This window comes from Pleurodeles waltl, chromosome 5 (genome assembly GCF_031143425.1).
Source record: "Pleurodeles waltl isolate 20211129_DDA chromosome 5, aPleWal1.hap1.20221129, whole genome shotgun sequence".
Classification (NCBI taxonomy): Eukaryota; Metazoa; Chordata; class Amphibia; order Caudata; family Salamandridae; genus Pleurodeles; species Pleurodeles waltl.
The window spans coordinates 341,933,247-341,957,475 of record NC_090444.1 but is presented as its reverse complement, the minus strand read 5'-3'; the positions used below and the strand labels follow the sequence as shown (position 1 = coordinate 341,957,475).

At 49.3% G+C, this 24,229-nt stretch overlaps 1 protein-coding gene across 1 annotated transcript in view; it reads left to right on the top strand.

The window, feature by feature from the left end:
* PROKR1 (prokineticin receptor 1) overlaps positions 1-2,930 on the top strand; it is a 191,752-nt gene extending 188,822 nt beyond the window's left edge. Inside the window, exon 3 of the mRNA XM_069234085.1 lies at positions 1,142-2,930. Coding sequence (XP_069090186.1) covers positions 1,142-1,838 — 697 coding nt within the window. The 3' untranslated portion in view covers positions 1,839-2,930. The remainder of the gene's footprint in view (positions 1-1,141) is intronic.
* The last annotated feature ends 21,299 nt before the right edge of the window (positions 2,931-24,229 follow it).

The following is a 24,229-nucleotide window of genomic DNA, read 5'->3' as shown; positions in this document are numbered from 1 at the left end:
ATTTCTTGCTATGGAAATACTACATATCTATATATATGAGTGAAATCGAAAGGTATAGAATATGAGTATTTACTGTCCTTAATATAATCGCTTTGTACAGCACATGCGCTGCCTGGCTACTGGCTTTGTGAAAGGCACGGGTTTACAGAGGTGGTGTGAAGCGCAATAGGCAGCAGAGATTCGTTATCAGTGACAGAAACTCCAGATTCTGGTGCCAGCAGAGAAAACATGCATTGGCAAAGCCAATAGGGCTTGCCGTTGGGAATTGCTTTTGGTGGGACTGTACAGCATAAAGAAATACATTGTGCAGCATTTTTTAAATAAAAAAGACACTGACAAAGACACTAGCTCACACATAGGCAAGACCTATTGGCTTTGTTAATGCTTGCTGCAAATAGTGAGCCTGGTCCTTATAGTATTGACCCTTACTGGTACAACTAAAACAGCATAATTGACACATGCACATGCATGTAGTTTATGTATGCTTCTCAACACAGTCGGTTTAAGACACAAAGGCTCATTTGGAGTCTGGAGGGTGGTCCACTGGTTTGGTAGATCAGCAGAGGCAATGACCTACTATACTCTGGTGGTTGATCTCCCGATCCCAGTGTGTACCGCACTGCCTTCAAAACAACCTGCAGCATGGTGGCTACTCGAAAGGCAGAAGAGTTTGCTAAATGGATGCCAACAAAAACAATAAAACAATGGCATCCAGGTGCAGGAAGTTTCATTGGAGTGGTCATTGCTTGATTTCCCTGCATTTTACTACTTCACATCGAACGCAGGTCAATCCAGCCCATCACACACGAAATAGGATTGATGACCTTTACTAGGCTTTGTTGTGGATGGGCCAGTAGGTCAAGAGCTTTCACTGGCAGAGTCAGCTGAGGCTCCATCAAACCATGCATTTGCCAACCTCTAGATAAAAAGGGTTGGAAAGGGGGGACTGCGACTTCGGCATGACAGGTGAAGTATAATAGAAAAGGTAGTTTACTCATGCAACCAAGCTCTAAATGACTCTAAAATACGAAGTAGAACATCTGTATCGCATTAATCATTTTTACTCTCATAATGTAGTGAATTGTCAAGTCTTTGATTTGTATGCATCACAAATAAAAGTAGTGTTTTCTTTTGCCCTTAGGTACTTGGCCATTGTTCACCCGCTGAAGCCTCGGATGAATTATCAAACAGCCACGTTCCTCATTGTATTAGTTTGGGTCGTTTCTATACTGGTTGCCATACCTTCGGCCTATTTTGCTACCGAAACGGTCTTGTTCATTGTCAAAAACCAAGAGAAAATATTTTGTGGACAGATATGGCCAGTCGATCAGCAAATCTATTATAAGTCCTATTTTCTCTTCATTTTTGGAATTGAGTTTGTCGGACCAGTGTTCATGATGACTTTGTGCTATGCCAGAATCTCCAGAGAACTTTGGTTTAAGGCGGTGCCTGGTTTCCAGACTGAACAAATTAGGAAACGACTTCGCTGCCGGAGGAAAACAGTGATGGTTCTGATGTGCATTCTGACCGCCTACGTTCTGTGCTGGGCGCCATTTTATGGGTTCACTATTGTCCGCGATTTCTTCCCTACCATATTTGTGAAAGAGAAGCACTACCTCACAGCATTTTACATAGTTGAGTGCATAGCCATGAGCAACAGTATGATCAATACCATGTGCTTTGTAACTGTTAAAAATAACACCATGAAATATTTTAAGAAGATAATGCTCCTGAGGTGGAGGTCCACATACAGTGGTAGCAGGACAAGTGCCGACTTGGATATTAAAACAAGCGCAATGCCTGTCACGGAGGAGTTGGACTGCATAAGATTTAAATAAACTAAGGTTACAAATAAATGTTGAGCTGAATATATTATGAGCGCCATCGTACAGAAAGTTATGTGATTTTGTTTGAGCCATGCCTTTGTAAGAAATTATGTGCTACAATTACTTCACAGTTCCATAGTAGCAGAATCCTCCACAGCGCTCCAGATGACTTGCTACAAAGTCCAAAACGCTTTTGCATCCTTTGCGTGCTTATGGTATCGTAAGTTGACCCTCCATCCTTTTGCCATGCACATTTCATTGGGTCACTTACTGCACAAGCAAGACTTCAAAGGGTAAAGACAACATTTGTCATTGTAATCAAAGATTTGACGGACTTCTACGTTTAAAGTCGAAAGGTGCTTTTTTCTGGGCACGAATTGTCATGCTAAATGGGTTTGGTAGGGCCCTGTTGATGGTTTACAACACGGCACATCAAAAGACAAGTGACTAGAACTTTAGATGTTTGTAAACTTCGAACATTATTGGTCAGAAAGTCTATTTTACATCTCACAAATATTACTTCAAGCACGGCACAGTTAACAAAGGTATAAAACAAGCAACAACCCCTTTCCTGTTTTTAAATCATGGACTTTGTTCTTGTGAATTGAGGCGTTTGCCATTGCACTGTTTGCTATCTGGCATCCTCATGGAATGTGTGTCCTATTACAAAGCTCCTAATTTGTCAATTCAAATATATCGTTATGGTGCATTTTGTGATTACACTATAGGCCGAGTGTATTGGCCTCTAAGCATATACTTGTCGATTTTTAGAAGCAGTCCTTTCAGATGTGAACAGAAATATAAGTGGTATCGGAGTTCCAGTGTAGAGGTAATGTTTATACTGTTGTATCACATGCCTAATTGATAGCCGTTGATATTGTTTTACTTTTATTGGGTGACAATGTGCTCTGATAATTGTTTGCTGACTTAAGAGGTGGAACAACACTGTCTGCTATATTTTCTATGGAGCATAGGTGTGTTTGTGTTTTAGTAATGTTGCTGCTACAATGCCATAAGGAGTATTCTTGCAGTTGTGGCCACCGAATAAAAACCCTTGGTAACCTTCATGTGATGACAGAAAATAAAGATGCTGCATGCTGAGTCTTTTATGTCTGAAATAATCTTTTCTTATCATATTCAGTTGTCATATTCTGCTACATTTTCTACAACACTTCAGGAATTTCACTTCAGGTCTTCTCTTCTTACACCTTGAAGTAGTGAACTGTAAAGACGAGCGGCAAAACCAGTTCTTTACTCCACAAATGAGGTTTATTTGGGGAACATACATAAAATGAAGTTACATCTGAAACGGGGCACAGAGCGACGATGAGCGCAGTCATCCATTGGCGTAGTATGGAATCCACGGCACTGCCCAGCTATGTCAGAGGATTCCATACCACGCACCGGCATTCTTTCCCATATCATCACACTTCTTCCCCCTTATACAAAAATACAATAAGAATGTAACAACTTGAATAATTAAAAAGAAACATGCCTATGTGAAGTGAAACCCATGGAAAGAATAAAAATAAGGAAGTACCGGGTTTAGCCTAAAAACTAACTGAACCATTCACGAAAGTAATTGTGTTAATGTCCTAATATTATTTACTTTTTTTTTTAAGGCAAAACATAGTCCTGAAATTTTGCGGGCCTGTGGCATTTTCTCATACTCCTTCTAGTCCCCACATTTAATTGTTCGGCATGAACTTTATTCCCCACTTGTTTAGCTTGATCCAAAGATTTGTACCCATGCTCCTCACTCTCCTCAATTCTACGTCTAATACTGGGATCCAAAGCTAATCTTGTGATACCCCACCAACTGCCATCTGTTAGTCTTGCGGCATTCCTGCGTACCTCTAGAATTTGCTGAGGTTCTCTGAACTTTGACATGCCTTTCTTGACCATTAAGGGATCCCTTACTCTCACCCAATCGCCCACCTGCAGAGTATTGTTACCCTGAAACCCATTCAGTCTTTTCCTGCCAACAATATCTGAATTGTGTCTTGCCATATCCCAAGCTTCCTTCAAGTTGCTACCTTCATGAAACAACTCAATCATCCAAAAAGGACATAATTCTGTCGTTGCAACTCTGCCTCTCATTAATTCAATAGGGCTTTTACCAGTGGCAATATGAGGTATTGTGCGATGAGACCAAACTAATTCCTTAATAGCCTGATCTACCGACATGTTGCTCCTGAGAGCAGCCTGAATACACTCTACAAGCACACGAATAAAACGTTCCACAATGCCATTGCTTTGAGGATGATATAATGGGGTCCTTATGTGTTTAATTCCACACTTGCCTAAGAATTCACACATTTCCCCGGATACAAATTGAACCCCATTGTCTGTTAATATCTGTTCAGGGAAACCCTCACGACTGAAAACATCTCTTAAGCATCTGATAACACTTTGGGGGTTATTCTAACTTTGGAGGAGGTGTTAATCCGTCCCAAAAGTATCCTATGGAACTCGTAATACGGCTGGTGGTATATCCGTCACTTTACCGTCACTTTTGGGACGGATTAACACTCCTCCAAAGTTAGAATAACCCCCTTTGTGTAGTTGGGAACCTAACAGGTAAAACCTCCACCCATCTTGAAAGGTGATCCACCATTACAATGAAATACCTAATGTCAGGTGGTAACACATGATAGGGCCCTAGAAAATCCTACCCGATTTTCTGCCAAGCTCTTGCTGGTGATGGAACAAACGAATCCCCCTCCTCCTGAGTAATAAGTACCTTGTCACTTAACCAGCACCTAGAACACTTTCTCACAAATTCCTCAATTTCTTTGTCCATCTTAGGCCACCAAAAGTTTGATCTTAATTTTCTTTTAGTGATGGTGGAACCTAAATGGCCAGAATGTGCCTTAATTATCAAATCTCTCCTAAAACACTCAGGAGGAACGAGTTTATCACCCCTAATAAGTTTGTCTCCTTCAACAGATAATTCGTCTGACACCTTCCAAAAAGGTTGCAACTCAGATGGCAAACTCTTCTCCTTTGGCCAACCGACCTCAACCATATGCATAACATTGCATAGTAAATTATCATTCTTAAATGACTCAATCCAAGACCCTTCCTCCGAAATGTTGTCAAAGTCAGTGGTGCATGCTATAAAACACTCCTCAATTTCTGTCTCCCACTCTAGTTCGTCATCCTCTCTGATAGGCAAACGAGATAGACAGTCTGCCCTACTATTTTTCCTGGCATGAATGTACTCAACCGAGAAGTAGTACTCCAACAATTTAGCTGAAAGTCGGGCTATACGAGCAGTGGAGCGTTTAACCTTTTTTCCCGATAAAATTTCTACTAGAGGACGATGATACGTTTTTAGGATGAACTGTCTACCCCAAAGATATTGCGTAAACTTTTGTACACTCCACACGCAAGCTAAAAGTTCTTTTTCAATCACGGAATATTTCCGTTCAACCACTCGCAAAGTTCTTAATGCAAAGCCAACAGTATTCTCCTTGCCATTGCCATCCCCAGAACTTGCGTTAAAACTGCACTCAAACCATACTCACACGCATCTACTGTAACTATGGTCTTACAACTTTCTGAAAAGGGTTGTAATGCTGGAGATCTAACGATGCTTTGTTTAATATGTTCAAATTCTTCTTTGCATTCTTCAGACCAAACAAATGCTTGTTTTTTTTTGAGTAATGATCTGAGGCAATCTGTGGTCTTGGCAAAAACCTTCAAAAATTTTGCATAAAATTCACACAACCCTAGAAAAGATAATAATTGCTCTTTGGTCTCTGGTGCGGGGGCTTGAAGAATACTTTTTACCAATCCTGGCTTGGGTTTGACCCCCTTTTCAGAAAGAACATGACCAAGGTACTCAATTTCCCTAGTCTTAAAAACTTGTCCTTCCTTAGGGTTGCCCCTCTATCCTCCAAAGTGTTCAGGACTTCTTCCAAAATTTTGTTGTGTGCACTATCCGTGTCAGCAAAAACCAATATGTCATCTTGGAATACCACCACATTGGCATTATTGGAAAACATATCAGTCATCAATCTTTGAAATACGGCAGCAGCCGATGCTAAACCAAATGGCAAGCTGCAAAATTGGAAAGTCCCATCAGGAGTCACAGAGGCAGTAAGGTGTCTTGAATTAACATCTAATTCCACTTGGTGATAGGTCGATCTTAGGTCTAATTTCGTGAACCAACTGGCAGAACCTACTTTCGTAATGAGGTCATCAATTTGTGGTAAAGGAAAACTGTCAGCCCAAATCACTTCGTTCAAACTCCCCAAATCCACACACATTCTCAATTCCCCAGAACTCTTCTTTGCCAGAACTATGGCAGACAACCATAGCTTAGCTTCCACTTTCTCTATTATGCCCTGTTCGCACACATCTTTCAGCAACTTGGATAAGTCTGTTCTCACACTAAAGGGGACATTTCTTAATTTTTGTTTTATGGGTACTGCTCCCTGTTTTATCTTAATTGTGTGCGTGAAATCTGTTATTTTCCCTAAGTTGTCCTGAAATAACTTTTTCAATTTCTGTTGTCAGAAATTAGCAGTGTGAGAAACAGTTTGAACACAGTTGGTATCACTCCTCTCAATGGTGACTGGTTTCACCCTTCCCGGTTTGATGATTAATTTAAACTCAGCCTGTTGAATTAGCCCCAAGACACTGATACCTTTTCTAGCTACATAAACTTTGCCTTGAATGGTTTCACTGAAAATAGACAATGAAGTCCAAAAGTACCCAATCAAGTCGATCTTGCTGCCTTGAAAAGCCAGCGTAGCAACATTAGGACGAGAGAGAGTTTTTTCCCCCCAGAACTCATTGAATTTCTCTAGTGAAACAATTGTAATGCGAGCTCCTGTATCAACCAATAATTTAACCGTAATTCCTCCAATCGACACATCAATGTCAGGATCTACTACTAACTTATTGACTGTAGGAGTGTCTCTGACTACTAAAACAAATTTGTTGTCTTCGTGTTGAAGAATCTCTTTGTCTTCCTCTAATACACAATGAACATTACTCTTCTTGATGCTCCTACACACCCGTGAGAAATGTCCAACTTTGTTAGAACTCCAACACTGTTGATTGACCGCAGGACAGTTCTTAAAGGAGGAAATATGGTTTGCGGAACCACATCTAAAACACATAGGAGGTCATTACAACATTGGCGGTAAAAGGCGCTTACTGCTCTGCAGAAGACCACCAATACACCGCCACGGCCGCGGAATTCCGCCACAGCTATTATGACCCACAGCACGGAATCCGCTGAAAGTCAGACACCCACATAAGTCCGCCACACAAAAGGTCAGTGATAAACTGGCGAAAACAAAACCTCCACGGTCACGCCAACAGAAACACGCCCATGCTATCACGACCCACGAATCCACATGGCGGTCTTTCAACCGCGGTATTCCATTGGCGGTACACACCGCCGCGCTCAAAATACACATATATCTCCAAAACACCGCCACATTGGACAATTCCAAATACACAAACCTGATACACATACAAACACCACTCCCACACACCCAACACAATATAAAACACACACCCACATCACCCACAAACCCCTACGACCAAAACTGAATGACAAAGGCCAGTGAGAGAGCACAGAATAGACAACCCCACCACACAGAGGCACACAACACCATCACCCATACAACATCCACGCTCAAAACACCCCACACCACCACACATCACCACACTCATCAGCACATACACCACCCCACACATCACCTACACCACCCCATGTCACGCCAAAGACACCCCAGGTTTTCCGAGGAGGAACTCAGGGTCATGGTGGAGGAAATCTTACGGGTAGAGCCAGAGCTATTTGGAGCACAGGTGCAGCACACCTCCATAGCCAGGAAGATGGAGCTATGGCGAAGAATCGTCGACAGGGTCAACGCTGTGGGACAGCATCTAAGAAATCAGGAGGACATCAGGAAGAGGTGGAACGACCTACGAGGGAAGGTGCGTTCAGTGGTCTCCAGTCACAACATCGCAATTCAGCGGACTGGTGGCAGACCCCCACCTCCTCCCCCACAACTAACAACATGGGAGGAGCAGGTCTTGACCATCATGCATCCAGAGGGCCTCAGAGGAGTCGGTGAAGGAATGGACACTGGTAAGTCAAATCTTAACTATCATATCCCCCACCCTACCTGCATGCTATCAAACACCCCCACCCTCACCCTCTCCCCTATCAATCCAACTCCTCACTAATGTGCTAATAACACAAACCACACATCCCAACACCAAGCCCTGCATGACACAACTAAGCATGGACACCCAGCACTAAAGCATGCTCACTGCACATACCCATAACAACCCCCCAACCATCATCATACAAGCCCCCACACAGGAATGCTTGCACTGGGGTACACGCACACCCACCCATTGCACACCATGACACACACACATGCAATAATCATGCTCTTATACCCCTGCAGGACCACTACGTAACGTCACCACACAGGAGGGTCCAGACATCTCCACTCCACCCACAGAAGAGGCCCACAGTGACGACAGCAGCTCTGGCCAACTGGATCCAGATGACCATCCCGGACCATCGTGGGCCTTGGGACAGTTGGTTCCCCTTGCACAGGCACAGCCCAACACTGACCTTCCACCCTCTGGTAACATCAACACAGCACCCACCCAGCAGGCCCATACCTCCGTACCCAGGACACGTCAATCAGCTGTGTGTCCACCACTACAGGGAACCCAGGATAACCCACCACCCCAACAACAACAGGGACCTGGGGGCAGTGGTAGTGGGCACACGGTCCAGGGAATGGAGGCACAGGAACACAGGGCAACTGGGAGGGCTGCTGTTCGACAGGGGGCGGACAGGCCAAGGGAACCCACCCTCCACAAGGCCCTCTCCTCCATCATGGGAGCATACCACCACTCCCAGGAGACGATGGCTACGGTCCTGGCAAAGTTTCAGGAGGCCCAGCGCCTGCAGGACGAACAGTATTTGGGGTTCAGGGAGGAGCTCAGAACCATCAGCTCCGCCCTGGGCACCATCGTAGGGGTGCTGAAGGACATACAAAAGACCATGAGGGACACTGTGGCACTCCAAGGGGCCCCTGACACTAGCCTGGACGATGAACTGCCCACCACCTCCGCCGGCGCTAGTGGACAGAACGCCCCGCCACAGGACCACCACACCAGAACCCCACCCCCTGCAGACGGACAACCACCCCGCAAGCGGTCCCTGAGATCCAGGAACAGGACAGAGCAAGATGGCAAGACCCCCGCCAGGAAATGAGACCACCCTGATTGTCCTCCCACTGTCTCACTTTGTTACCCTGTCCAGATGGGAACTGCCCCAGCTCCACTTCCTATGCCCATATGGGCAGTGCACCTGTGAGACAAATAGACTGGACTCTGCCATGGACATTCCTCCACCATCACCCATCACCATTTTGCCACCCCCTCCAATAATTAGCACTTCAATAAACACCCTTGAACCACAAAACAATCTGGAGTCAGTCTGTGATTTTGAAAATGTGTATTAGCAATGACAGTGACAAAATGCGTTTTCAAATGTAATGCCAACATACCTATGTCACACATCACAAGTCCATGAAGGATGCAAGCAGACGACACACGTTGGTAACCACACCTGTGAAACCGTAATGGAAATGTACAACTCAGTTACCAAATACTGCTTCTAATTGACAGACAGGATAGAGGTAGAAGTGTGAAAGTGAATTTAATAGTAAAAAAATAGTTCTCACCTGTGTGTCACTGGAAATATTGCTGTATGACGGACTCCCTGTTGTCTATGTCTTCTTCCTCAGCTTCCTCCTCATCACTGTCACAGGCTCCACAGCTGCCACAACACCGTCATCTGGACCATCCTCCTGCAGAAAAGGCACCTGGAGTCGCAAAGCAAGATTGTGAAGCATCGAGCAGGCGATGATGATCTGGCACACCTTCCTTGGTGAGTAGAATAGGGAACCACCTGTCATATGGAGGCACCTGAACCTGGCCTTCAGGAGGCCGAAGGTGCATTCGATCACACTCCTAGTCCGCTCATTGTAGCATTCCTCTGCCCTGGTCCTGGGATTCCTCACTGGGGTCAATAGCCAGGACAGGTTGGGGTAACCAGAGTCCCCTAATAGCCACACCCAGTGCCTCTGGAGTTGACCCATCACATACAGGATGCTGCTATTCCACAGGATGTAGGCATCATGCACAGAGCCAGGGAACATAGCATTTACCTGGGAGATGTACTGGTCTGCCAAACATACCATCTGTACATTCATCGAATGATAACTCTTCCGGTTCCTGTACACCTGTTCACTCCTGCGTGGGGGGACCAGAGCTACATGGGTGCCATCAATAGCACCTATGATGTTGAGGATATGTCCAAGGGCATAGAAGTCACCTTTCACTGTAGCCAAATCCTCCACCTGAGGGAAAACGATGTAGCGCCTTACGTGTTTCAGCAGGGCAGACAACACTCTGGACAACACGTTGGAAAACATAGGCTGGGACATCCCTGATGCCATGGCCACAGTTGTTTGAAATGATCCACTTGTAAGGAAATGGAGCACTGATAGCACCTGCACTTCAGGGGGTATTCCTGTGGGATGGCGGATTGGTGAGATCAGGTCTGGCTCCAACTGCGTACACAGTTCCTGGATTGTGGCATGGTCAAACCTGTAGGTGATGATCACATGTCGCTCCTCCATTGTTAACAGGTCCACCAGCGGTCGGTACACCAGAGGATTCTGCCATCTCCTCAAATGTCCCAGCTGACGGTGCCTAAGAAGGACAACAGCGACCACAGAGTCAACAAATTCTCAGGTATGTACCCACAGCTACACAGAACACGACACCAAATACAAAACTCTTCCTGTATTTGTGTTGAGTGTAGGCCTAGATATGTGTGACGAAGTAGTAAATGAAGTCATGTGGGCCCCTGAAATGGTGGCTGCCTGACCTCTAAAGTGGGACAATGGAATGTGAGGTATCTGTGCTGGCGTTGTACACCGTCGCGGTAGGCGGTCGTAGACCGCGGCGCAATGCTGTATTGGTTAACATTGGACCCTATGGGTCCCAGGAGCCAATGATGAAGTGCACCGGCGGTGATGATACGCACCACCGTGGACGTCACCGCCGCGGGCGTGACTGCCATTTTCTATCTGTTCAATCTCTCGATACCTGATCTTCGACAGGAGAGGACCTACACTGCAAGTGCTGCTGTGACCTCGGTTTGGAAGAGACAATGGCTGCTGTGTCTGGGGAAAGGGCCCTTGCCTTCACTGCTCAGTTGGAGAAGCTAGTCGACAGAGTCCTCCCCCAGTACACTCTACTCTACGGTCCTCCAGACCAACAGGTAAGTACACAGGGAGCACGTTGTATGGGCTATGCTGGGTGGAGAGTGCTGGATGTCAGTAGGAAGGGGGCAGAGTTCAGCGACCATGAAGGACTGTGAATGCATGTGCCACATGGCAAGGGTAGGGATGGGGGCCACTCACTTTGACGGTGCAGTTGGTAATGACCCTGTACATGTCATGTAGGTCAGCGCCCACCAGAAGAAGGACATTTGGCGTGCCATCGCCAAGGACGTCCGGACCCTGGGGGTCCACCAGAGACGGGGCACCCACTGCCGTAAAAGATGGGAGGACATTCGCCGCTGGAGCAAGAAGACGGCGGAGGCTCAGCTAGGGATGGCCTCCCAACATGGGAGGGGTGCCCGTCGCACCATGACCCCCCTGATGTTCCGGATCTGGCGGTGGCCTACCCGGAGTTGGATGGGTGCTAAAGGGCATCACAGCAGACACAAGGGGGTGAGTACACTCTCATTCTGCGGACTTTGCGTGCAGTGGAGGGGTGTGGGTGGGGGAGGAGGGCTGTGGGTTTCCCTAGGCCAGGGCGAGTTACGTAGGCTAGGCCCCTTCGTAAGGCATGGCCCTGTGGCCCTCCACCCCACCTCTGTAGAGTGCCAAGTACAAGTATACATGCCCCTGTGTCATCTATGTGGACAGATGACACTCATAGCCATGTAGGCCATATCCCAGGAATTGCATCTGTAGAGGCCAAGAGCACGGCGTAGTGCAGGGGGATGCTGTGTCTGTATTGTCCGCCAGCGGTAGCGGTAAGCCATGCACTCAACCTGTCTTTCTTCTGTCGTACCCCCCTTTTTGTGCTCTCCCTGTACTTTTGTGCATCAGCATCATCAGGCGGAGGTACAGTGGCACCGGAGCACGAGGGAGCTGCATCCCACATGGCCATGGAGGGCCACACTACGGACTTAGAATACACCAGTGGGACGGAGGGCGAGGGGAGCCCCACGGCGGTCACAGGATCTGCAAACAGCGACACGGACTCGTCCGCCGATGGGAGCTCCCTTGTGGTGGCGGCACCATCTGTGCCCCCCACTTCTACAGGTACAGCCGCCACCCCCCTACCAGCACCGCCCTCCCAGCAGCCCCTCAGCCTTCTCTCCGTGCCCGCTCACCCAGGAGGGTGGGCATCACCTTCGCCCCAGGCACCTCAGCCCCTGCCCCTGTCACCCCTGTTGCCCTCAGTGAGGAGGCCATTGACCTCCTCAGGTCACTCACTGTTGGGCAGTCTACCATTGTGAATGCCATCCAGGGTGTAGAAAGGGAGTTGCAACACACTAATGCATTCCTGGAGGGCATTCATTCTGGTCAGACTGCCCATCTTCGAACCCTGCAATCTCTGGCCTCAGCACTGATGGCAGCCATTGTCCCTGTGTCTAGCCTCCCCCTTCTAACTTCCTCCACCCAGACCCAATCGCCTGTACCCCAGTCTATCCCAAGCACCATCAGACAAGCATGCACACACCTCAACACACAAAAGTAGCTCAGGCAAACATAAGCACCACACATCCCACAGGCACTCACACAAGCATCACCCACATACAGACACAGCAACATCCACTGCCTACACTGTGTCCCCCTCCTCATCGTCTCCCTCCTCCCTCCCAGTGTCGTCTACACTCTCACCTGCATGCACTACATCTACAGGCACTAGGACTCGCACCAGAACACCCAGGACCACACCCCGATCACCTGCACTCACCACCTCCACTACCATTTACACGTCCCCTGTGTCCACTCCCAGTGTGTCTGTGATGCCCCCTCCCAAAGTACACAAACACGGGCACCCACACACCCAACATCCATCCACCTCACGACAGCCTCCAGTACCTGCACCTGCACCCAAATCACCTAAAGTTACACCTCCTACAACCACCTCCTCTTCCTCCACTCCCAGACCCCCTCCAGCTACCATTCCCAGTGTTTGTCAGAAACTCTTCCTCAGCAACGTTGACCTCTTTCCCACCACACCCAACCCTCCAATTCATAGGTCCCGTAGTAGCACTTCAGCCAAAAAAAGTCCGGTACCAGTGGTGCATGTTAAAGTTGTGTGGAGTGCACCGGCCACCAGGGCAGCCAGTGTGACACGGAGCCAAAGCACTGCCAGTCCACCCCCTGTAAAGCACCTTAAGTTGGAAAGTGGCCGACGGGAGAGTGTGAAGACTCCTGCTGGCAAAACAGCTCACAAGGGTCCCGGGGGGAGTGCCGAGTCAGTTGTGACTCCTCCCAAGGTGGTGAAGGGGCAGAAGAAGTCTCCAAAGTCTGGTAAGAGCAGCACAGCGGAGAATGCCGCCATCTTCCCCGCCGGCCGGGACGCCCCGCCAGCACTGTTGTCACTGGTCCGGAGACCACCGCCAGAGTCAGTGCCCTGGAGGGCAGCAGTATCGTCACTGGTCCGGAGACCACCGCCAGAGTCAGTGCCCTGGAGGGCAGCACCACCGCCAGAGTCAGTGCCCTGGAGGGCAGCAGTATCATCACTGGTCAGGAGACCACCGCCAGAGTCAGTGCCCTGGAGGGCAGCAGTATCGTCACTGGTCCGGAGACCACCGCCAGAGTCAGTGCCCTGGAGGGCAGCAGTATCGTCACTGGTCAGGAGACCACCGCCAGCATCAGTGACCCGGAGGGCCCCGGCAGCCACAGCCCCGCTGGGCACTGAGGGACTGTCATGCCACACACCGCTGCACAGGTCAGAGACAGCAAAGGCAAGCACTGCTGAACAGGGCAAAGACCGCCATGGCAAAGCACCGCTGAACAGGGCAAAGACCGCCATGGCAAAGCACCACTGAACAGGTTAGAGACAGCAAAGGCAAGCACCGCTAAACAGGGCAAAGACCGCCCTGGTGAAGACCGCTGAACAGGGCAAAGACCGCCATGGCAAAGCACCGTTGAACAGCGCAAAGACCGCCATGGCAAAGCACCGCTGAACAGGTCAGAGACAGCAAAGGCAAGCACCGCTCAACAGGGCAAAGACCGCCATGGCAAAGCACCGCTGAATAGGGCAAAGACCGCCATGGCAAAGCACCGCTGAACAGGTCAGAGACAGCAAAGGCAAGCACCGCTGAACAGGGCAAAGAACGCCATGGCAAAGCACCGCTGAACAGGTCAGAGACAGCAAAGGCAAGCACCGCTGATCAGGGCAAAGACCGCCATGGTGAAGACCGCTGAACAGGGCAAAGACTGCCATGGCAAAGCACCGCTGAACAGGGTAAAGACCGCCATGGCAAAGCACCGCTGAACAGGTCAGAGACAGCAAAGGCAAGCACCGCTGAACAGGGCAAAGATCGCCATGGCAAAGCACCGCTGAACAGGGCAAAGACCGCCATGGCAAAGCACTGCTGAACAGGTCAGGCACAGCAAAGGCAAGCACCGCTGAACAGGGCAAAGACCACCATGGTGAAGACCGCTGAACAGGGCAAAGACCACCATGGCAAAGCACCGCTGAACAGGGCAAAGACCGCCATGGTGAAGACCGCTGAACAGGGCAAAGACCGCCAAATCAAGCATCGTTAGCCCATGCGCAGCTGGGACAGTGACGGAACTGGGACGGGGAGCGTGATGCACTCTGGGCACCAGTCCCCCTCCAGAACCGGTGGAGACCTGCATCCACTCTGTCTGTCCTTCACAGGATGAAGCACTCCGGGCACCAGTCCCCCTCCAGAACCAGTGGAGACCTGCATCCACTCTGTCTGTCCTTCACAGGATGAAGCACTCTGGGCACCAGTCCCCCTCCAGAACCAGTGGAGACCTGCATCCACTTGAGAGACTGTGGCTTTGCACTCCCCAGGATGGTACAGTGGGCAAACCACCCACTGGAGAGACTTGAGAGACTGTGGCTTTGCACTCCCCAGGATAAAGCAGTGGGCAAACCACCCACTGGAGAGGCTTGAGAGACTGTGGCTTTGCACTCCCCAGGATGGTACAGTGGGCAAACCACCCACTGGAGAGACTTGAGAGACTGTGGCTTTGCACTCCCCAGGATAAAGCAGTGGGCAAACCACCCACTGGAGAGACTTGAGAGACTGTGGCTTTGCACTCCCCAGGGTAAAGCAGTGGGCAAACCACCCACTGGAGAGACTTGAGACTGTGGCTTTGCACTCCCCAGGATGGTACAGTGGGCAAACCACCCACTGGAGAGACTTGAGAGACTGTGGCTTTGCACTCCCCAGGATAAAGCAGTGGGCAAACCACCCACTGGAGAGACTTGAGAGACTGTGGCTTTGCACTCCCCAGGATGGTACAGTGGGCAAACCACCCACTGGAGAGACTTGAGAGACTGTGGCTTTGCACTCCCCAGGATAAAGCAGTGGGCAAACCACCCACTGTAGAGACTTGAGAGACTGTGGCTTTGCACTCCCCAGGATACATCAATGGGCATGGAGCCCCGTCGTGGATCTGGCGTGGTGCTGTAATCCGGCTGAGGAGCCCCCCCTTCCCTTCCCCCTAAGGTGCCTGTTGTATTTTTAGCTGATGCCCCTGCAGTGTTCTCTCAGTTTGTGGACAGGTATCTAGTGTGGGCTTCGCCCATGCATTTTGGGCCCAGTGGTCCACGGACATTGATATGTACATACCTGCAGTACTAATCGTGATGTATGATTTTCGAATGTTTATATATATCTGTATATATTTGGTTACTGTATTTTGATACATTACAATGTTTGAACTGATTTCCTTTTGTCTTTGCATTCTTCCAGGGGGGTTGTGGGTTGTTGCTGTGCTGTTTGGAAATGCATTGGTGTGTGTGTTGTAGTGGGTGCGGGTCGGGTTGGGGGTGGGGGTGTTGCGTGTGTGTGTCCCTGACTTTTGCCTCCCCCCTCCCCTATGTCGTAGGTGCAGTACTCACCGTTGTCTTTGGCGCCTACGTTTCTGGTGTTCGTAGAGGAGCAGGAAGACAAGCGCAGGGAGTATTTGTAGTTCGGGCTCAATGGTGGCCTCCTTCCTCGTGGAGTGTGTTAAGGTGAGCGTTTTCCCATTGCAAAAGCTGTTTCCGCCGTGTTTTTATCCACAGTGAATCCGTCCCGGAAAAGGTGGCGGATTGGCGGGTTGTGATACTGTGGGCGGTACATTGTCTTCTGCCTGTCTGTTGCTGGTGACCGCCGTGCTGCTTGTCTGTACCGCCGTGACGGTCGGAGTGTTAAAGTGGCTGTCTGTGTTGGCGGTTTCCGCCACGGTCATAATTCCCTTTTTTTGTCCGCCGGCCTGTTTGCGATATTACCGCAGCTTTAACACCGTCCGCCAGGGTTGTAATGACCACCATAGTCTTGTGGTTGACCTTGGGAGACAAAGTATTTCTGGAGAATGAGATGGCCTCTTGTCTCCTTTCCACACTGTTAGACCTGACAGCCTTAGGGTGGTCACCCCTAACTTTTTGCCTGCCTCCCTCCACTTTTTGGACACTGTTTTTACTGGCTTTTAGACCCTGTGCACTTTACCACTGCTAACCAGTGCTAAAGTGCATATGCTCTCTCCCTTTAAACATGGTAACCTTGGATCATACCTGATTGGACTATTTAATCTACTTATAAGTCCCTAGTAATGTGCACCATATGTGCCCGGGGCCTGTAGATTAAATGCTACTAGTGGGCCTTCAGCACTGGTTGTGCCACCCACTTAAGTAGCCCCTTTACCTTGTCTCAGATCTGCCATTGCAAGGCCTGTGTGTGCAGTTTCACTGTCACCTCGACTTGGCATTTAAAAGTACTTGCCAAGCCTAAACCTCCCCTTTCTCTACATGTAAGTCACCTCTAATGTGTGCCCTAGGTAACCCCTAGAGCAAGGTGCTGTGTGGGTGAATGGCAGCACATGTACCTGTGTAGTTTACATGTCCTGGTAGTGTAAAACTCCTAAATTCGTTTTTACACTACTGTAAGGCCTGCTCCCTTCATAGGCTAACATTGGGGCTGCCCTCATACATGATTGAAGTGGTAGCTGCTGATCTGAAAGAAGTAGGAAGGTCATATTTAGTATGGCCAGAATGGTAATACAAAATCCTTCTGACTGGTGAAGTTGGATTTAATATTTGTATTCTAGAAATGCCACTTTTAGAAAGTGAGTATTTCTTTGCACTTAAATCTTTCTGTGCCTTATAATCCACGTCTGGTTGGGTTTAGTTGACAGCTCCTTGTGCATTCACTCAGACACACTCCAAACACAGGGTACTCAGCCTCACTTGCATACATCTGCATTTTGAATGGGTCTTCCTGGGCTGGGAGGGTGGAGGGCCTGCTCTCACACAAAGGACTACCACACCCCCTACTAGGACCCTGGCAGACAGGATTGAACTGAAAGGGGACCTGGTGCACTTCTTAGCCATTCTTTGAAGTCTCCCCCACTTCAAAGGCACATTTGGGTATAAAACAGGGCCTCTGCCCTACCACCTCAGACACCTGCTGGAGAAGAGACCTGAACCAGAACCTGCATCCTGCCAAGAAAAACTGCCTGGCTGCTCAAAGGACTCACCTGTCTGCTTTCTACAAAGGACTGCTGCCTTGCTGTTGGCCTGCTGCCTTGCTGAACTCTTGCCTTGCTGTGGAAGTGCTCTCCAAGGGCTTGGATAGAGCTTGCCTCCTGTTTCCTGAAGTCTCAGGACCAAAAAGACTTTTATCTTTCAACTGGACTCCTTGTGCGCCAAACAATTTGATGCGCAGCTTGCTCCGCGGTGCAAAAAATTCACTGCCCGCCAATCCGGAAAGACGCCGCTCGACCCCGCAAGGAAAAGATCGACGCAACGCCTGCGGTACAACCGGAACTTCGACGCATGGCCCCCCTGGACAATGCTGTCCGACTTCCAGAGAGGAAATTGACGCGACGCCTGCCGTGAGGGAGAAAATTCCACGCACAGCCCACCGGAATGACACGCATCCAGATAACAAGCCCAGGATTCCACGCACAGACCCCGGGACATCTGGTAATCCCGTGACCCACAGAAGGAGACTGTCCGCGCGCCGGGAACCGAAGCATGTCTTCCCCGCGTGAAAAATAACTATGCAAGTCAGTGTGTGAAGGGGTGAAACCGACGCACACACCATTTTTCCATGCATCTCCTCCTCTGTGGCCCTTTGCGGAGATTTTCCACTCCAAACCAGGTACTTTGTGCTTGAAAGAGACTTTGTTTGCTTTTTAAAGACTTAAGACACTTCATATCACTTTACATTGATATCTCTACAATTTCTTATTGCATCTTTTATCGTTTTGACCTACAAATGCCCAGAAAAATATCATATATTTTTCTAAACACTGTGTGGTGTATTTTTGTGGTGCTATATTGGGTTATTGTATGATTTATTGCACAAATACTTTACCCATTGCCTTCGAAGTTAAGCCTGACTGCTCAGTTCCAAGCTAGGAGAGGGTGGGCACAGGATAATTTGGATTGTGTGTGACTTACCCTGACTAGAGTGAGGGTCCTTGCTTGGACAGGGGGTAACCTGACTGCCAACCAAAGTCCCCATTTCTAACATTGGTGATCAGCGGTGAGGATAGGACTTGTATTTGTGCAGTGACATACAGTAGCTAAGAATTTCACTACCTACCCACAGTTGAAGGTCAACTTGATTTTTATCTCTTTTACAAATTCGTTTTTCCTGACAATTTTCTAAATCTAAATCCTCACTCAACATGTCTCTGGCTGGGTCTCAAGCAGGAGATTTTGACCTAGCCCTGTTGGATGCATATACTGTCAAACAGCTAAAAGGGTTCTGCAGGGTTATGAGATTACCCACTCAAGGGGCCTCCAGAAAGGAAGACTTTCAAGTGGCACTGAGGGCCTGGGCAGAAGCCCATTTAGAGGAGGATGATGAGGAAGAGGAGCCAGAAAATGGCCCCTCAGAGGATTTGTTGCCATCAGTGGGTGATGTTACCACTGCAATTGTGCCCCCTTCCAGACCAGGGAGCAGTGTTTCTGAGCAAGGGCTGACTGCAGAGGAAAGGAGAGAAGAGAGGGAGTTCCAATTGCAAATGGCAAGGTTGAGAATTGAGGCTCAACAGGAGGAAAGAGGGGCAGAGAGAGAAGCCCATGCAGCTGAGAGAGCCTTAAACTTTTGTTGGCTCATGAACTGAGTCTCAAGGAGCTGGATCTCAAGGCAAAGCAGTCTGAGTCCAGCAGTAATGGTGGCAGCATACAGACAGGACCTGCTGGAGAAAAGAAGGTTCGTATACCCAAAAATGAGGTGTCCAGTTTTGTGGTGGGAGATGACATAGATAAATGGTTAGCTGCGTATGAAGTTGCACTAAGGGCTCATGAGGTTCCTGAAGGGCAATGGGGTACAGCTATGTGGAGTTATGTGCCACCTTTGGGGAGGGACACACTTCTCACATTGGACAAACCAGATCAAAACACATACCCATGTCAGAAAGCCATTTTACTTGCCAAGTTTGGACTGACCCCTGAGATATACCGTCAGAGGTTTAGGGACAGCACCAAACTATCCACAAAAACATTGGTAGATTTCTTTGACTTTTCCAGTAAGGCACTGAATGGATGAGTGCGGGGCTGAAAAGTAGATGATTACACAGGATTGTATAATCTGATTCTGAGAGAGCATATGCTCAAATTTGTTTTACAGAGTTGCACCAGCACCTAGTTGACAGTAAGCTGACTGATCCCAGGAAGCTTGCTGAGGAGGCGGACCTCTGGACTAGTATCAGAGTGTCCAAAAAGGTATCTGGGGGACACACCCACAAAGGTGGTCAGGGTTCCCATCAGAAGAAAGAGGGGGGAGAAAAACTTAAAAACAAGGAGTTCTCAAAAGGCCCCCAAAATAGTTCCCAAGGGAGTAAATGTAACCAGTCCCGGTCTGATTCTCAAAAGAAAGGTTTCACTGACCATAAGTCAGGGAGGTTTGTTCAGAGTGCAATAAGTATGGGCACTCTGTGGGCAACTCCAAGTGTCCGAAGAGGGCACAGCACCCCAAAGGAGGGCAGGCACCTGGGTTGGCTTGCGTAGCGTTCGGGGAGGAGATGGTCCCAGACAGTTTTGGGGTGCAGACAGAGGTAACCCTAGTGACCCTGGGGGATGCAGAGATGGTGCCAAAAGCCCACATGCCTGCCAATACTTCCAAGTATAGACAGTGGGTCACCATCAATGGGCAAAGGGTGGAGGCTCTGCGTGACACAGGAGCCAGCATGACTACTGTCAAGGGTCAGCTGGTGTCAGCAGAGCAGGTCATCCCAAATACATTCCACCAGGTCATAGTCACTGACAATCGTGAGAGCCACCTACCGGTAGCTCTGGTTCCCTTTGAGTGGGGGGGGTCTCTGGTACTCTGAAAGTAGCTGTGAGTCCTGCCATGACTGTAGATTGTCTGTTAGGCAACGACCTTGAGCACACTACCTGGAAAAAGGTAGAGCTAAGGTCTCACTTGGAAATGTTAGGATTGCCTGAGTGGGTCTGCATGACCACACGGTCCATGGCTGACCGAGAGGGAAGTCAAGGGTGTCTGGAGCCTGGAACAATGGCCCAGACAACTGCCAAGAGGAGGGGCAAGGGAAAATGGTCCCAGAAGTTCCTGCAGTGGTTGACGGGGTTCCTGAGGAGGAGGCCCCCGAGCCAACTGGGGAAGACATTGCGGCCCTAGGTGACCTACCTGAGTTTTCTGGCTGGCAAGTTGAGCGTGGGCCCACCAGGGAGGAATTCTGCAAGGTGCAGAAAGAATGTCCCACTCTAGAGGGCATGAGGCAGCAAGCCTAAGCCCAGGCAGCAGGTGAAGCCTCTGGCGATCACCTCATATATTGGGAGAATGATCTCCTCTACAGTGAGCCTAAGGTTCCGGCCATTTGGGCAGCGTGTGCGCTGGTGGTCCCCCAGTGTTACCAAACCTTCCTACTGGGTCTGGCTCACAACATCCCCCTGGCAGGACATTTGGAGCAAGACAAGTCCTTTGCCAGGCTTGTCACCCACTTTTATTGGCTTAGAATGAGGACAAACTCAGATACGTTCTGTAGATCCTGTCCTACCTGCCAGGCCAGTGGTAAAACAGGAAAAAGGGTTAAGGCCCCCCTGATTCCACTTCCTGTCGTTGGCACCCCCTTTGAAAGGGTGGGCATCAACATTGTTGGTCCATTGGACCCCAAAACTGCCCTAGGCAACAAGTTCATCCTGGTTTTGGTGGACCATGCCACCCGTTACCCAGAGGCAATCCCTCTGAGGACCGTAACTGCACCGGTGGTAACCAGAACTCTAATGGGGATATTTACCCGTGTGGGATTCCCGAAGGAGATAGTGTCTGACAGAGGCACTAACTTCATGTCTGCATACATGAAGTCTATGTGGGATGCGTGTGGTGTAACCTACACATTCACCACACCCTATCACCCCCAATCTAATGGTCTTGTGGAGAGATTCAAAAAGACCTTGAAAGGCATGATTGGTGGCTTCCCTGAGGCCCTGAGGCGTAAGTGGGGCGTCCTCTTACCATGCCTTCTTTTTGCTTAGAGAGAAGTACCCCAGAAGGGGGTAGGGTTCAGTCCCTTTGAGCTCCCCAAGGGTACCCTGTCAGGGGACCCTTAATCATTGTCAAGGAGGGGGTTGAAGAAAGCTCCAAATGCACCCCCTCAGGATGTGGTCAGCTACATGCGGGCCCCCCGCAACCAGATGAACTGCTTCTGGAAAGAGGCCAAAAGTAACCTTGAGGCCAGTCAAAAGATAATGAAACGCTGCTATGACCAGAAGGCCACCCTGGTAGAGTTTCAACCTGGAGGCAAAGTGTGGGTAATGGAGCCAGTAGAGCCTAGAGCTCTCCAGGACCACTGGTCTGGCCCATTTGAAGTGAAGGAGCGGAAAGGGGAGGCCACTTACCTAGTGGACCTCCAATCCCCTAGGAACCCCCTAAGGGTGCTCCATGTCAACCGACTGAAGCCTCATTTTGAGAGGTCTGAAGTCAACATGCTTCTGGTCACAGATGAAGGAATGGAAGAGGAGAGTGAACCTCTCCCCGACCTCCTCTCTGCCCAAGAAGGTGATGGGTCAGTGAGAGGTGTCATCCTCTCTGATTCCCTGACTCTAAACCAGAGAGGAGACTGCTATGAGCTGTTGGAGCAGTTCTCCCCCCTGTTCTCCCTTACTCCTGGACTGACCCACCTCTGTGTCCATGACATTGACACAGGTGACAGTCCCCCTGTGAAGAACAAAATTTACAGGTTATCAGATAAGGTGAAGGCCAGCATCAAGAAGGAGGTCTCCAAGATGTTGGCTTTAAGGGTTATTGAGAAATCCAGTAGTCCCTGGGCCAGCCCTGTGGTGTTGGTCCCTAAGGCTACTGCCCCAGGTGCGAAGCCAGAACTCAGGTTCTGTGTGACTACCGGGGTCTCAACTCAGTCACACGGACTGATGCTCACCCCATCCCCCGAGCTGATGAGCTCGTTGACAGACTAGGCGCTGCCAAGTTCCCGAGTACGTTTGATCTTACTTCAGGGTACTGGCAGATCGCCCTGACTGAGGGGGCTAAAGAGAGATCAGCATTTTCCACACCTGATGGCCATTACCAGTTCCGGGTGAAGCCATTTGGGTTGAAAAATGCCCCCACTACCTTCCAACGGTTGGTTAACGGGGTCCTAGCTGGCAAGGATGCCTTCTGTGCAGCCTACCTGGACGACATAGCTGTCTACAGTTCCAGCTGGGAGGAACACCGGCACCACCTCAAGAAGGTGCTTCAGGCTCTGCAACAGGCAGGCCTGACCATCAAGGCTAGGAAGTGCCAGATTGGGCAGGGTTCCGTGGTGTACTTGGGACACCTAGTAGGTGGTGGCAAGGTGCAGCCACTCCAGGCCAAGATTGAAACTATCAAGGCCTGGCAACCACCTAGAACACAGACTGAGGTGAGAGCCTTTTTAAGCCTCACTGGATGCTACCGCAGATTCGTCAAGGGCTATGGTACCATTGTGTCACCCTTTACAGAACTCACTTCCAAGAAACAACCTAAGTTGGTGAATTGGACAGAGGCTTGTCAGAAAGCCTTTGACTCTCTGAAGGAAGCCATGTGCACAGCCCGTGCTCAAGGTCCCTGACTACTCCAAGGAATTCATTGTGCAGACAGACGCTTCAGAGCATGGCATAGGGGCGGTCCTAGCACAGCTAAACAAAGAGGGCCTAGACCAACCAGTAGTCTTTATTAGCAGAAGACTATTACCACGGGAACAGAGGTGGAGTGCTATTGAGAGAGAAGCTTTTGCTGTGGTCTGGGCACTGAAGAAGCTGAGGCCATACCTGTTTGGGACTTACTTCTGGGTTCAGACAGACCACAGGCCCCTCAGATGGCTCATGCAGATGAGGGGTGAAAATCCAAAACTCTTGAGGTGGTCCATTTCCCTACAGGGGATGGACTTTATGGTGGAGCATCGCCCAGGGGTTGACCACGCCAATGCTGATGGTCTCTCCAGATACTTCAGCCTTAGCGATGAGAGCTCCTAGGAGGTTGGGTAGCTCTCCCTACTTTCGTCTGAGGGGGACACATGTTAGACCTGACAGCCTTAGGGTGGTCACCCCTAACTTTTTGCCTGCCTCCCTCCACTTTTTGGACACTGTTTTTGCTGGCTTTTAGACTCTGCGCACTTTACCACTGCTAACCAGTGCTAAAGTGCATATGCTCTCTCCCTTTAAACATGGTAACCTTGGATCATACCTGATTGGACTATTTATTCTACTTAAAAGTCCCTAGTAATGTGCACTATATGTGCCCAGGGCCCGTAGATTAAATGCTACTAGTGGGCCTGCAGCACTGGTTGTGCCATCCACTTAAGTAGCCCCTTTACCTTGTCTCAGACCTGCCATTGCAAGGCCTGTGTGTGCAGTTTCACTGTCACCTCGACTTGGCATTTAAAATTACTTGCCAAGCCTAAACCTCATCTTTCTCTACATATAAGGCATCTCTAATGTGTGCCCTACGTAACCCCTAGAGCAAGGTGTTGTATGGGTGAAAGGCAGGACATGTACATGTGTAGTTTACATGTCCTGGTAGTGTAAAACTCCTAAATTCGTTTTTTACACAACTGTGAGGCCTGCTCCCTTCATAGGCTAACATTGGGGCTGCCCTCATACATTATTGAAGTGGTAGCTGCTGA